The sequence below is a fragment of the Bubalus kerabau genome, chromosome 11, assembly GCF_029407905.1.
Source record: "Bubalus kerabau isolate K-KA32 ecotype Philippines breed swamp buffalo chromosome 11, PCC_UOA_SB_1v2, whole genome shotgun sequence".
NCBI classification, from domain to species: Eukaryota; Metazoa; Chordata; class Mammalia; order Artiodactyla; family Bovidae; genus Bubalus; species Bubalus kerabau.
Genome location: NC_073634.1, coordinates 10,296,843 through 10,309,487, shown reverse-complemented (window position 1 = coordinate 10,309,487; position 12,645 = coordinate 10,296,843). Strand labels below are relative to the sequence as shown.

Sequence of the window (12,645 nt, the reverse complement as noted above, 5' to 3'; positions counted from 1 at the left end):
CCTTTATCTGAGTCTGTTTAATGTAAAGATGAAAATCATTTTGCTAAGTGTTAGGGATGGGGGAGCCTGGTGGGCGGCCGTCTATGGGGTCACACAGAGTTGGACATGACTGAAGCGACTTAGCAGCAGCAGCAGCAGGTACCCTATTAGGCTTTCAAGAAATAAAAATGAATAAGACCTGATGATTGCCCTCAAGCAGCTAGTGAACGATTCAGTGGCAGACCATTAACCCTCGTGTGGAGCTAGAGAAAGTCTAGAGAAGAAAACCCAACCAGAGAAGCAAGAATTCTGACTTCTCAGATTGAGACCTCTCAACTGCAGGAACCACATTTCCATATAGGATCAGGTGAACTGGTCATTTGCAAATACTAAATAAATATCAGTTGAAGGCATACCATGTGGAAGACTTTGTTTTATGGACTTTTTATTTATTTTTAAAGTCTTTATTGAATTTGTTACAGTATTGCTTCTGCTTTATGTTTTGTTTTTTTGACCATAAGCCATGTGTGATCTTACTCCCCGACCACAGGTTGAACCTGCACCCTCTGCAATGGAAGGCGAAGTTTTAAACCTCTGGACCACCAAGGAAGCCCCTGTTTTCAGGATCTTCAAGGAGAATTTTTAAAATTCACCACAATCTCACAAAGTAGATAGTAACTATTATTGCCCCCTTTTCATAGATAAGGAAACTGAGGCACAGAAAAGTAGAGTGACTTTCTGGGGGTCACCTAGCTAGAGAAGATGAAACCATATTTTCAATTAAAAATAGTCTGACTACAGAATCTATTTTTATCACCAATATCACATATTTTCACTCACTGGGTAGTCTCAGACAAGTTATTTTTCTAAAAGTGAAAGTAGTATTTGTTCTACTTCAAAAGAATAATTACCATTAATTAATTGCTAGATTTCTAGCCAATGTAGGAAATTCGGGTTTGATTCCTGGGTTAGGAAGATCCCCTGGAGAAGGAAATCGCAACCCACTCCAGTATTTTTGCCTGGGAAATCCCAAATAAAGAGGAACCTGGTACGCTACTGTCCATGGAGTTGCAAAGTGTCAGAAACGATTTTGCGACTGAACACACACATATTTCAAACATTAATTTTAGATTCTAGAAAAAAACAATAGTAAACCTTGCACACGTTAGTGTGCACCACAGCAGACCATAAATCAAGAAGCCTACTTAGATGGTTTTGTTGACTTGCCATTGTGGGCACTTGCCATCTACCTCTACAAGGATAAAGCCATGTGCTCCTGCAGCTGGGGACCCTCAACATTCCCTGAAGGAATTCAAGATGGATAGCAGAAACGAGGCACTCTGTGCTTGAGGGGAGAAACTGGCAGGGCAGGTCTTCAGATAGTTAGATATTCTCAGGAGCTGATTTTATGAGCCCGATTCCTGTATCTATTGAAATCTAGAAAAACACTAAAATCCTTCATGGTAATGACTGTTCATGACTAGCAAAGTTTCATGAGACTAGTAGAAACTTTCTACAAAAAAATATGTGCTTAATTAAGCATATACTCCTCCTTCATCAAAACCACATATATACTGACCTCCCCCCACCCCCGTCCCCCTCTTTGGAGCAGTTTTTCAGAGATGAGGTGCCATCTCCCAGGCTGCAGTGCTCATTTTTCCCCAAATAAAACTTAATTCGCAACTCTCAGGTTGTACATATTTTTAAGCCACCAGCATTCATTCATTGATTTCTTCATTCACCCTTGTGAAGGTGTTTAGGAAGACATTAGCATTCAGATTCGTGGAATGAGTAAAACAGACAGTCCTTCCCACTGTGGATGTACATCATCCAACCCATGATGGCTTGAACTGAACTGAGAAGAGATGAATTGGATCTCTTTGTCTGACGGTTTGAGCTGAGATAATGATTTTCTTTTGCCATTGGATTGAGACCTTCACCATCAGCATTCTTGGTTATCTTGCCTTTTTGGACTCAGTGGGACTGTACCGTTGGCTTTCCTGGATCTCCAGTTTGCAAAGATGTGTGTGTGTATATATATATATATATATATATATATATATACACACACACACACACACACACACCCAAATATATATACATATATAATCTATATTAATATATATGAAATATATAAAATATAAATACTATAAAATAAATAGGAGACACCCTGGTGACTCAGTGGTAAAGAACCCGCCTGCCAATGCAGGAGACCCAGGTTTGATCCCTGAATTGGGAAGATCCCCTGGAGAAGGGAATGGCAACCCACTCCAGTATTCTTACCTGGAAAATCCCATGGACTGAAGAGCCTGCAGGGCCACAGTCTGTGGGGTTGCAAAAGAGTCAGACATGACTTAGAGACTAAAGCAAACACCAAAACATAAAATACATAAAATAAAAATACTATAAAATATATTGCTGTTGTTCAGTAGTGTCTGACTCTTTGTGACCCTGTGGAGTGTAACCGGCCAGGCTCCTCTGTCCATGGGATTCTCAGGCAAGAATACTGGAGTGGCTTGCCATGCCTTCCTCCCAGGGATCTTCCCCACACAGGGAAGGAACCTGCATCCCTTGCACTGAAAGGTGTGTTCCAGACCACTGAGCCACCTGGGAAGCCCTACTTTGCAAATACTCATTTTCATTCTTGTCATGACTGAAATGTAATGAATAGTCTTTGCAGATATTTTTAACAGAGAGCTGCCTGAAGTCCCAAGTGTGGTGTAGCAAAACTGCAAGAATTCCATCAGTATTATCTAAATTCAGAACTTGAAATTCTGCTCCCGGGGTGTGGGTGGAAGGCAGCGAGCATTGTTTGCTAAACCCATGCTGGCTTGTGCTGCCTGCTCTGTGTGACTTTCCCGTGGGCGGGTCCCTGGATGAGGACCTGTCCTTTTGGCCTCTAAGAATACCTTTCCTCTTTCTGATTCGTTGTGTTATTGTTTTTTTTTTTTTTTTTAAACTCTGCATTTGTAACTTTGGGGACACCCTTGTCCCCTCCACACAGTCCCTTTTGAATACAGTATAGTTAAATAACAGGGTTGCCTCCTGAACCGGATCCGGGACAAGAACAAACTCAAAACAAGGGCAGCCTTCACCGGCGAAACAGAACACCAGCGAAACCCAGAATCCGAGTTTCACTTGCTCTTAGTCACCAAAAAAACTCCAGTGAGGAAACAAAATAAATGAAACCCCATGGAACCTTCCTTCCTTTTAAACTGGTCCAGAGCCCTGATGCTAGGTGACCCTTTATTTTATAAGTTTCTAACTGGCTCTATTTCTCATATTTCCTTGAGTTCAAAGATAATATGTCAATAGAAATAAAATACAGAAATACAAATAATTGCTTAAAGGATAATTCATGTTTTCACTTCACTGTACTGAATGGGAGATGCACACTCCCAATCAATGATTTGGCTACAGCCACTGCGAGCTTCCCAGGTGGCACTAGAGATAAAGAACCCACCTGCCAATACAGGAGACAAAAGAGACCCAAGTTGGATCCCTGGGTTGGGAAGATCCCCTGGAGGAGGAAATGGCAACCCACTCCAGTATTCTTGTCTGAGACATTCCATGGACAGAGGAGCCTAGCCGGCTACAGACCATGGGGTCACAAATAGTTGGACACCACTGCACAAATATGCATGTTGATCTCAGATCTGCATTCCTCTGCCTGAAAACAGAGTAGTGACCCCCTTCATTCGTTTTGCAACACAGTTCTCGTTTCTCTGCCGAGTAAAATGTCTGGGAGTGGGGCAGGAATTGTGACTTCTTACCTGTCATACTTCTTGAGCAACCTTGGCTTGGAAGCTGGTTAGAATCTCAGAAAGAAAAAGAATTTATTAAATCAAATACTGTGGGCAGATGAAACAACATATCACTTGCTAATTAGAGGAGTGGCCAGCACTGAGGCGGGTGTCTCTTTCATTCCCAGTGGCTTATGGCCCAATTAACAATTAACACCGACTGATGTTCTAAGAAAGAGCTTTCTGTCTGTGTGGCTGGGTTTTCTCAGGAGGAGTTAGAAATAAGATACTTGACAGAGTTGAGTTTGGAAAAAACAATTAAAAACTCCAAGAAACCACCTGCATTATTTGTGGATAAAACATACTTGCAAAATCCTGACAACATCAACATATTTGCTGATTTTATTTATATAAAAAATGACTTTTCCTAATTTATAAAGTTATCAAACATACTAGGTTTCTCAGGTGGAGCAGTGGTAAAGAATCTGCCTGTCAATGCAGGAGACACAAAAGACACGAGTTCGATCCCTGGGTCAGGAAGATCCCCTAGAGGAGAAAATGGAAACCCACTTTGGTATTCTTGCCTAGAAAATTCCATGGACAGAGGAGCCTGGCAAGCTACAGTCCATGGGGTTGCAAAAGAATAGGACATGACTGAGCTACACAGCACAAACATACTAGAAGCAGTCTTATACCTCAGGTTGGGAAGAAGAGAGACAGAATGCTCCTCTGATGTCACCTCCACCACAGCTGCAGAACCCTGAGTTAACCTCATTTACAAAACAGAAATCCAGGACAGTAAGATAGCCCTTGTCAGCCCCTGGCGTCCACGTTTGTCCTAGAGGGAAGCCCATGGCCTCTGAGGGAAGCAGACCCTGAAGAGGCACCAGCCAGCTTCTCAAGGCCTCACTTTTGTCCCCTGGAAAATAAGAATGTCTGATCCCACCTTCTCTAACGTGCCTCCAGCTCTGAGATGTCTTATGGACCGTCGACGCTGTACAAGGGGCTTTCCTAGTAGCTCAGTGGTTTAGGATCCATCTGCCAGTGCAGGAGATGTGAGTTCCATCCCTGGGTCAGGCAGATCCCCTGGTGAAGGAAATGGCAACCCACTCCAGTATTCTTGCCTGGAGAATTCCATGGACAGAAGAGCCTGGGGGGCTATAGGCCAAAGGGTCACAAAGAGTCAGACACGACTGAGAAACAGCACACACAGACATGAGTAGGGCCAAGGGGAATTACTGCCCAGTCCTGCCTGTATCTCAGTAATTACACTAAGGGCACACTTGGTGAGTACTTCCTGCGGGGATGGATGTCTGTCCTCTGCAGAGAATTCAACTGTGAAGCATAGCTGAGAATATGGCAGAACCGGCAAGTGTGCTCCTGGCCCTCTGAAAAATCCCCCTTACAGAGTCTTACAGAATCATGTCTAATAGAGTCTTACAGAATCATGTCTTATAGAATACAGAGTCTTGCTGTCTAATAGCTTCCAAAAACCCTAACTCTCTCCAGACCTCTGAACACCCTGCTTTCAACATAATCAGCAGACAATGGACTCTGGAAAAACCCAGAAACAATCCGGTGGACATGACACCACGATACTACTTTCTTTGGAGCAAAGGCCTGTGGAACACGTTGCAGTCCCTGCCAGGTCTGAGGTCCGATGACAGTAGGGACCCAAATGCTGGGGCCTCCTCCTCACTCTCCTCCTCGGATTCGAACTCCTCATCCACTGCGTGAAAGAGCGGTTTGGGCCTCAAAATCGCCCTTCCGCCCCTGCCCAGGTGCTCTTCTCGGCTAGCGTTTCTTCGGTAACCGAAGTGCGGTGGCGTCCCTGCTCCACGTAAGCTCTTCATCGGGATGACTTCAGGTGTCCATCGTCTTTCCTGAATCGTCTCTGTTGGAGAGTGTGTGTTGAACGTGATGGGAGGGAGTTCTGAGTCACTGCCGTCGTGATCTGGGAAAGTATGATGAAAGGAAGAAAGAACAGGACTTAAGATCCGAGAGTGGGGACGTCATATCCAGATGCAGGAACGAAGAGGGTGGCCTAGTCCTCCTGGTGTTTCAGCTCCTACACTCACCTGTGGTATCAGGTGAAGTCACATGGCTGGGCACCCATTGCCATGGTCCATCCATAGAGCTTGCTCCTCCTGTCCCAGTCTTCCTGGGCTTTAGGAGGGGTGTCCAGGCAGGACCTCTCTATTTATACCACCAAATGGGCCCCAAAGGCAAAAGAGCCTTGGAAGAATGTATGTAGGCCTCAATGCAGCAGGAAGTTCCCACACATCTAGGGAAGGGGTGTCCTAACCCAGGAGGACACGGGCTGAGTAGGGAGGGACAGTGATCCCCATGTCACAGCCCCGTGAGCTGTGGGGACATTGGGGGACTATCTGCTGAATGCCACCTCCCTCCACGCCCTCCCCTAGAGCCCTGATGGGCATTTACTGGCCTTGTCCTGTGGGATAAAGACTTCAGATTTAGGGAGAAATTGAGTGCAAACAATTGTACCCAGATACAGATGGAGCATTATCTCAATTATCAATTATCTGACATTTGATTACAATTCTCTGATAAAATTAAGTCCCACTTCACTACTTTTCCTTCTCAGATTTCTGGGTTACCCAACTCCTTTTGCTCACGTAACAAAATTTAGAGGCGCTTCCCTGGTGGCTCAGACAGTAAAGAACCTGCCTGTCAATGCAGGAGACCTGGTTCAATCCCTGAGTTGGAAAGATCCCCTGAAGGAAGGCATGGCAACCCACTCCAGTGTTTTTGCCTGGGAAACCCCGTGGACAGAGAAGCCTAGCAGGCTACAGTTCATAGGGTCACAAAGAGTTGGACACAACTGAGCAACTAACAACAGAAACAAAAAAGAACCCATGAAATTTAGAACCAATTGAGCACATTTGAAGGAAAAAAAATTCACTGGGACTAAGATTTCATTTAATGTCTAGATTAATTCACATTGAACTGACATTTTAAAGCATCATCTTCCTTTGAAGAACACCCCTATCTACCCAAGTCAAGATTTCTTTGAGGTCCCTCAGTAGTAACAGTCATAATGGCTAATATTTCTTGCGTCCCGGGTGGCTCAGTTGTAAAGAATCTAACTGCTAATATGGAGATGCAGGAGACTCAGGCTCAATCCCTGGATCAGGAAGATCCCCTGGAGTAGGAAATAGCTACCCACTCCAGTATTCTTGCCTGGAGAATCCCACAGACAGAGAAGCCTGGAAGGTTACAGTTCATTGGGTCGCAAAGAGTTGGACACAACGGAGCACAAGCATGGTTATTTCTTGCACACTTACTTGGTTGCAGGCATTGTTCTAAGAGTTTTATCTGTGCTAAATGGCTTCACTCAGGGCAACACTTTTGTCTGTGGGGGGTACCAACATTCTCCTCTTTACAAAAAGGTAATGAAGCATGGAAAAGTAGAGTTTTATGTTTTCTTCATGTAAGTCCTATATATTTTTTCCTAGGAGTTTGTCATTTTTATTGAGAGCATATGTGAGATGTCTTTCAGGGCATCTATTGAAACAGCCGTTAGACTTATTTACCTGGTGAATAATGCAAATGCATTTCCAAATGTTAAACAAACCCCACCTCTGGGATAAGTCCTTTTTTGTAAGGTATAGTAAGCCTTTAATATTCTGCTGTTATTTTATTTATAAGACTATTTAAGATTTGTACATTAGGAGTTGAAGCTGCTACCATAGCTTGTGATATTGACATTCATCTCAAGAAATGACTGGAGACTGTCAGGCTGTCTATCATTCAAGCAACCTAACAGCACCAGCTGTTTGTACCCAGAAGAATTTTAAAAATTAAACGACTATACACCCTATAGCTGGTGTTATTTTGTTTTGTTTGTTTGCTTTTGTGTGATAGCTCTTTTTATCATAAAATAATGCAACTTACAAGAGTGTGACCTGGGAATAGATGACTAGATCAATGAAACAGAATTAAGAGTCTAAAACTCTCTTTGAGCATGCTCAGTTGCTTAGTCCTATCTGAGTATTTGTGACCCTATGATAATAGCCCACCAGGCTCCTCTGTCCATGGGATTTCCCAGGCAAGAATACTGGAGTGGGTTGCCATTTCTTCCTCCAGGGGATCTTCCTAATCCAGGGATCCAACTTGCATCTCTTGCATTGGCAGGTAGATTCCTTAGCAGGGTGCCATCTGGGAAGCCCATGGGGCTCTCATATAATTGACTATCATTAAGTCATTAATATGATTACTAGGTTCCTATCTATTGACAGCAAAATGTTTCCATAACATAGGGCTGAGTGAACTGGACAATTTACAAAAATTCCCAAACAATGGCTATCCTGTGACAATGTATCATGAAGTGCTATGTGTGATTTTTTTTAAAAAAAGCAGGTTCTGGTAGGATAATGATCAGAATGACATAGGTAGAATTATAGAAGGATGCTTACCAAGATACTCTACAGTGACTATATCTGGGTGTTGGGGTTTCAAGTGCTTTCAACCTTCTTTGTTTATGCTTTTTTCTACTAGTTGATTTTGATTTTATATCAAACATGCTTTTATATCAGAAAAGTTTCATTGTAAGGAATAATTATATTCATTCTTCAAATGTTTAATTCTCAAATCCTATGTGTTTAGTTTATTTAAATTTCCAGTGTGATTTTTGGTCTTAAAAATTTTGTAATATTGAAACAGAGAACATGGCATATCATATGTCACTTTATGCCAATAGAAAATCAATTTATATACATTTAAAAATAACTTAGCTTTTATGAGCACAATAGGCAATTTCAATAATTCTAAAATTCTATTTAAGTATTAGATATTAAGGGCTTCCTCAGTGGCTCAGTGGTAAAGAATCCACCTTCAATGCAAGAGATGCATGAGACGCTGGTTCAACCCCTGGGTTGGGAAGATCCCCTGGAGGAGGTCATGGCAACCCACTCCAGTGTTCTTCCCTGGAGAATCCCAAGGACAGAGGAGCCTGGTGGCCCATAGGGTCACAAAGAGTTGGACACAACTGAGGATGCATTAGATATTAAATGGGAAATATCCAATCAGTAAATTTGGTGAAAGTATTTTAGTAAAATTTAGCCAACTTTGGAGAATTCTTCTAATTTATAAGCCATAGGTAAATCCTATAACTTCAAAAAACTGCCCGTTTTACGTTTCTCTAAGTCAGAGGTCGGCAAATGATGACCCCCAGGTATATCACCCTGCTGTATCTTTTGGTACAGCTCTTGAGCTAAGATTGATAATTACATTTATAAATGGCTGAAAAAAATTTTAATAATATTTATCAATAAATAAAAATTACATAAATTTCACTGTTTATCACTAAAGTTATTGATTCAATGAACAAAGCTATGGTTTTTCCAGTAGTCATGTATGGATATGAGAGTTGGACCATAAAGAAGGCTAAGTGCTGGAGAATTGATGCTTTTGAACTGTGGTACTGGAGAAAACTCTGGAGAGTCCCTTAGACTGAAACGAGATAAGCCAGTCAAACCTAAAGGAAATCGACTCTGAGTATTCATTGGAAAGGCTAATGCTGAAGCTGAAGCTTCAATACTTTGGCCACCTGATGCAAACAGCCAACTCATTGGAAAAGACCCTGATGCTGGGAAAGATTGAGGACAGGAGGAGAAGGGGAAGACAGAGGATGAGATGGTTAGATAGCAGCACTGATTCAATGGACACGAGTTTGAGCAAACTCCTGGAGATAGTGAAGACAGGGAAGCCTGGAGTGCTGCAGTCCATGGGGTCACGAAGAGTCATGACTTAGCCACTGAACAATAACAACAATTGTGTTCTCTTTTGCTTGTCATGTGTATACTTATGTAATATTCTTGATTTTGCCTTTTGACCTACAAGCCTGAAAATAAAGAGAAGCAGCCGTGGATGCAAGTTACCTGTGAATTCAGCCACCTTCATGTCTCTGCCTGCTGGCAGAGGCTTGCTATAGGGGAAGGAGAGGTAGCGGATGTTCTTGGTACCAGCCTGCGGGCAACAAGAAGAAATAAAAAGAAGAGTTAGCCCCTGTAACTGAGGGCGTCACATGGCAAACAAGGAGAAGGATACAGAGTCTTAATGGAGCATCCTGTTTGCATCACTGCCTTTCAGTTACTTTAGTTTAAGAAAAACAATGCTTCCACCTTCAATATTTTTCCCTTCCCTCTCCTGATGAAACAGACCATGATAAACCTCTCCAAGTTTCTCCCGTGGCCCCACTGGGATCAGGGTAGAGATTAGGAGCTACTCCAGACTCAACGTCCATCCAGCGTCTCCTTTTAAGATTGCCTGGTGTGTGCTCAGTTGTGTCCAGCTCTTTGCGACTCCATGGACTGTAGCCCGCCAGGCTCCTCTGTCCATGGCATTCTCCAGGCAAGAATACTGAAGTGGGTTGCCATGCCCTTCTCCAGGGGGTCTTCTTGATCCAGAGATTGAACCCTCATCTCCTGTGTCTCTTGCATTGCAGGCAAATTCTTTACCGATGAACCACCTAGGAAGCCCAAGATGTGGCCTCAAAATGAGCAGTTAAGATGCACAGCTGGTGCCATGAGGATAAGGTCCAAGAATCTTGGCAAGAACAAATTCCTCCCTGTGTCTTCCTGGTAGAGAAGCAAGCTTCCTGATCCTTGGGTCCCCCGTCCATGGAAGGGCCCCTGGAGTCCAGTCTCTGGCCACCACGGGAGCTCGTCTAGCCTCACAGTCCAGGGAGTATGTTCCAGTCACTGGCTCATCCTGAGCAGGTGCAGTTTGCTGCCACATACCCCATGGACTTCCAGGTGGCTCAGTGGTAAATAATCCACCTGTCAATGCAGGAGGCCTGGGTTTGATCTCTAGGTCAGGAAGATCCCCTGGAGAAGGAAATGGCAAACCACTCCAGTATTCTTCCCCGGGAAATCCATGGACAGAGGAGCCTGGTGGGATACAGTTCATAGGGTTGCAAAAAGTTGGACACAGCTGACTGACCGAACAACAACAACCCCGGGGACAGTTCGGGCCCCAAAGGCCCGGTAGGAACCAGATTAAAAATAGACAATGAACAGTTAGCCTCACGTTAGTGTGGGTTGGAGCTTGGGCCTCAAAAGCCCTGGGCTCAGAGAAGGGGGTGTCTGCTGTCCCGTACCCCCTTCGCTTTGTCTTACTCTGGCACCAAGGGAGTGGTTGTTTGTTTAAACAGTGATAGGAGTCACCTGAGGAGGCCCCGGTTGGGGACTGGCCCAGCTCCGGGTGAATTGGCGTCCGCCCCTTACCGGCTTCCCCCAGGGAAGGCTGTGCCCTTTCTTCACACTCTCCCTGAAGGTGTTCCGACGACGGATCAGAATCTCCTTCGCCTGCTTCTCGCTTGTCTGGGGTTGGAGGTTGTATTTGTTGTAGGACAAGGTCTGCAGAAAGAGGGGGCATGTAACATGTACTGACATCTCTGCACGGCTTCCAGCTCTGGAGACCACGGGAAAGTCACGCACAAAAGCTAGTAGAGGGACTCCCTGGTGGTGCAGAAGCTAAGACTCCAGGCTGCCAATGCAGGGCACCCAGGTTCGATCCCTGGTCAGGCAACCAGATATCACATGAGGTAACTAAGAGTCCACTTGCTGCAACTAAAGATCCTGCAAGATGGAAGTGATGAAGATGGAAGATCCCGTGTGCCACAACTAAGATCTGGTGCACCCAAATAAATAAATATTAAAAAAAATGATTCGTAGAAGGAGAAGGTGACAGCCACGCCCTCTGAGCCTCTGCCTCAATTACAGGGATGCAATCTGCTGCTCTGGAGGAAAGGTCTGAGATCCGGGCCAGCCCACCAGGACGGAGCTGCAGGTGAAGCCCGTGCCCCTGGCTCGCAGGGGCAGTGGCCCCCGCTGTTCTGTCATCCTGTGACCCTCTGAGTGGTCCTCCCAGAGGCACAGATGCCCAACTGTAGATGCCACCTTTGTGACCAGCCTCAGCACTGTAGAACAGTCAGTGTTGCTAATGGTCTTCCACTAGCAACGAAGTAGACAGACAGTTGTCCTGAACTGCATCCTTGAATTTTCCTTCAAGAGAACAAGAGAACCGTGCTGGAGGGAGGAGTCACATAACCTATGTCAAGACAGCATGATAACCAACCAGGACCTCCTGTATAGCTCTTGGAACTCTGCTCAGTATTCTGTAAAAAGCTAAATGGGAAAAGAATCTGAAAAAGAATTGACACATATAGATGTGTAACTGAATCACCGTGCTGTACACCTAAAACTAACACATCATTAATCAAGGACACAAATAAAAAACAAAAATTTTTTAAAAATAAGAAAAAAATAAAGGAGACTTTAAGGGAAAAAATGTGGCTAATTCCAACTGCAATGTACTGTATTAGCTACATACTGATTCTGAAGACATTAAGTTTTTAAAAAGAGTATAAAATATCTTATTGGTAATTTTTATATTTATGACACATTGAAATATTTTTGATGTGTGCCCATGCGTGCATGCTAAGTCACTTTAGTCATGTCTGACTCTTTGTGACCCCATGGACTGTAGCCTTCCAGGTTCCTCTGTTCATGTGATTCTCCAGGCAAAAATACTAGAGTGGGTTGCCATGCCCTCCTCCAGGGCGTCTTTCCAACTCAGGGATAGAACCCATGTCTCTTATGTCTCCTGTATTGGCAGGCAGGTTCTTTTACCATTAGCTCATAAAGTGGGTTAAATAAAATATATTATGAAATTAAAAAAAAGATGGGATGAGAAAGGAAAGACAGAAAGGGCAGGACAGGTGAGTCTCATTCTCTCAGGAAACAAAAGTGGGAGCAAAAGTCGTCTCTGGTAGAGCCCCTGGGTTTACCATGTATGTTCTCCCCACAGGACTCGCTATCACCTATCTGCTCATCTCAGCAAGGAAGGGAGATCCTACAAAGCTTAGAAGGGAGAAACCTGGAGGGCGACTGAATAGGCC

At 44.0% G+C, this 12,645-nt stretch overlaps 1 protein-coding gene across 1 annotated transcript in view; it reads right to left on the bottom strand.

Annotated features, from left to right (window-relative positions):
- Window positions 1–5,320: 5,320 nt before the first annotated feature.
- Window positions 5,321–12,645, bottom strand: part of SLC9A4 (solute carrier family 9 member A4) — a 63,975-nt gene continuing 56,650 nt past the window's right edge. The window contains exons 10-12 of the mRNA XM_055539269.1: window positions 10,970–11,101; window positions 9,623–9,710; window positions 5,321–5,676 (exon numbers count right to left, since the gene is read on the bottom strand). Coding sequence (XP_055395244.1) covers window positions 5,321–5,676; window positions 9,623–9,710; window positions 10,970–11,101 — 576 coding nt within the window. The remainder of the gene's footprint in view (window positions 5,677–9,622; window positions 9,711–10,969; window positions 11,102–12,645) is intronic.